The sequence below is a fragment of the Pteropus alecto genome, unplaced genomic scaffold (assembly GCF_000325575.1).
Source record: "Pteropus alecto unplaced genomic scaffold, ASM32557v1 scaffold166, whole genome shotgun sequence".
Lineage (NCBI taxonomy): Eukaryota > Metazoa > Chordata > Mammalia > Chiroptera > Pteropodidae > Pteropus > Pteropus alecto.
The window spans coordinates 11,990-13,812 of record NW_006439757.1 but is presented as its reverse complement, the minus strand read 5'-3'; the positions used below and the strand labels follow the sequence as shown (position 1 = coordinate 13,812).

Here is a 1,823-nt window from a genome sequence, read left to right as displayed (position 1 = left end):
TGATAGCCATTCTAACAGGTGTGAGATGATATCTCATTGTGATTTTAATTTACATTTCTCTGATGATTAATGATGTTGAGCATCTTTTCATATAACTATTGACCATCTATATGTCCTCTTTGGAAAAATGTCTATTCAGGTCCTCTGAAAATTTTTTAATTGGATTGTTTGGTTTTTTATTGTTGAATATTATCTAATCTTTCAGTGTTAGAATAATAAAATGCAATAACATGGGGGAAGAGTTAAAAATCTATCTGTTATTTCACAGAATTTGATAAAATATATGTCTGCCTACACCTCATTCACTATTTTATTACTAGAAGCATCAAAACTCTAGTAAACTGTTGTTTTATCCAAGGTGTTTCTACTACTTCAGTGGGAGGAAATATTTGCTGAACCCCTCAGACTAGTTGAGAGAAAAAGCTGAGTAGCCAAAGTTTGTGAGAGCCATGAGCAGTAACAGACTCAATTAGCATAATTTCCATATGCAAACTTGCTATTGATGAAGATTATATCAGAAGTATGACACTTACTTAGATTTTTTCAAATAAAGCACTGCGATTTTTCCATTGACTGTCATTTCATACTTCAATTCGGTTTCAAATTTTTCCTGAAAAAATGCACAAACATTTACTGGTAATTAAAAACACACAAATATTCACTTTGCTAGGTCCATCTGTTTAATCATGAGCAAGCAATGCCTGCTTTTCTTTAACGCTATTCTTTATAATACCAATTGTCTGCTTCTGTCTCTTTTAACAAATCAAACAACTCTGCCAATTAGGTAGTCAAATTATCTAAGAACTTTATATCCATCCATCTACCCATCCATCCATCCATCCATGTATTCTACAAATATTATTTGAGTGCTGGTTATATGCAAGACACTTCTCGGTTCTGGAAATTTAAATCTAAGCAAGAAAAATTGGTACCTGCTGTCAGAAAGCTTACACTCTTGTGGAAAGACAGACAGTGAATGTGAGTTACACTGTATAATAAGCGAAATACATGTGGAAGCAATGTAGGATGTCTATCTAACATCTTAAGGGAAGGAAAGGCTTTCTTAAGGAAGTAATGTGCAAGCTGAGATAAGAATTAACCCAGTGGAAGAGTAGGGTATTATTTGAGAAAGAATTGTGTGCACACAGACCCGAAGGCCTCCAAGCCTCTCACTGATGATTTTTGGTTTGGAGACCTTCTCAAGGCTAAGTCGATGTTAAAATATGGGCAAAATAAAAGGCACATGTACCTTAAGACAGGGAGAAGTCATCCAGAAGAAAACATGGCCTAAGGCATTCAGAAAGAGAAACTATCTCCTTAAGTAAACCATGTGAATCAGGAGAACGGTTTTAACTTTTGATTAATATATACAGGAGAAGCTATAGATGACTATACAGAAGTATTTTAAAAATCTTATTGGGTACTGAGTTCTGACTATTCTATAAAACAGAGTTATTAGCCACAGTTACACCCAATATCTAAAAATTCACTGGGAAGTGTCAGCATAATATTGTTAAAGAGATCTAAATATGGCAGACCACATATGATTGAGAATCACTTATTCCATAAGTGTGCTGCTCCCTCTGCTGTGTTGCGCCGATGGCCAAGTTATTTTCTCTCCTTCCTCTCCTGGTCAGAATAGTATCTGAGCTCATTGAGGGACAAGAATGAGTTAGACCCATCAGATCAGGGGTATCGTGCAGAGATTTTTTCACTTCCAAGATCAGATATTTTGACCCATACTTTCTTTAAATTATCAATTACTGAAGTCTTCTTTGGGGTCAAAAATCCATGACTATAGATATTCTGTACTATGGGACTAG

General features: G+C 35.1%; 1 protein-coding gene across 1 annotated transcript in view; it reads right to left on the bottom strand.

Moving 5' to 3' along the window:
- The window catches only part of ADAM28 (ADAM metallopeptidase domain 28), a 40,835-nt gene extending 40,509 nt beyond the window's left edge, over positions 1–326 (bottom strand). Inside the window, exon 1 of the mRNA XM_025050385.1 lies at positions 318–326. Coding sequence (XP_024906153.1) covers positions 318–326 — 9 coding nt within the window. The remainder of the gene's footprint in view (positions 1–317) is intronic.
- Between the last annotated feature and the right edge of the window lie 1,497 nt (positions 327–1,823).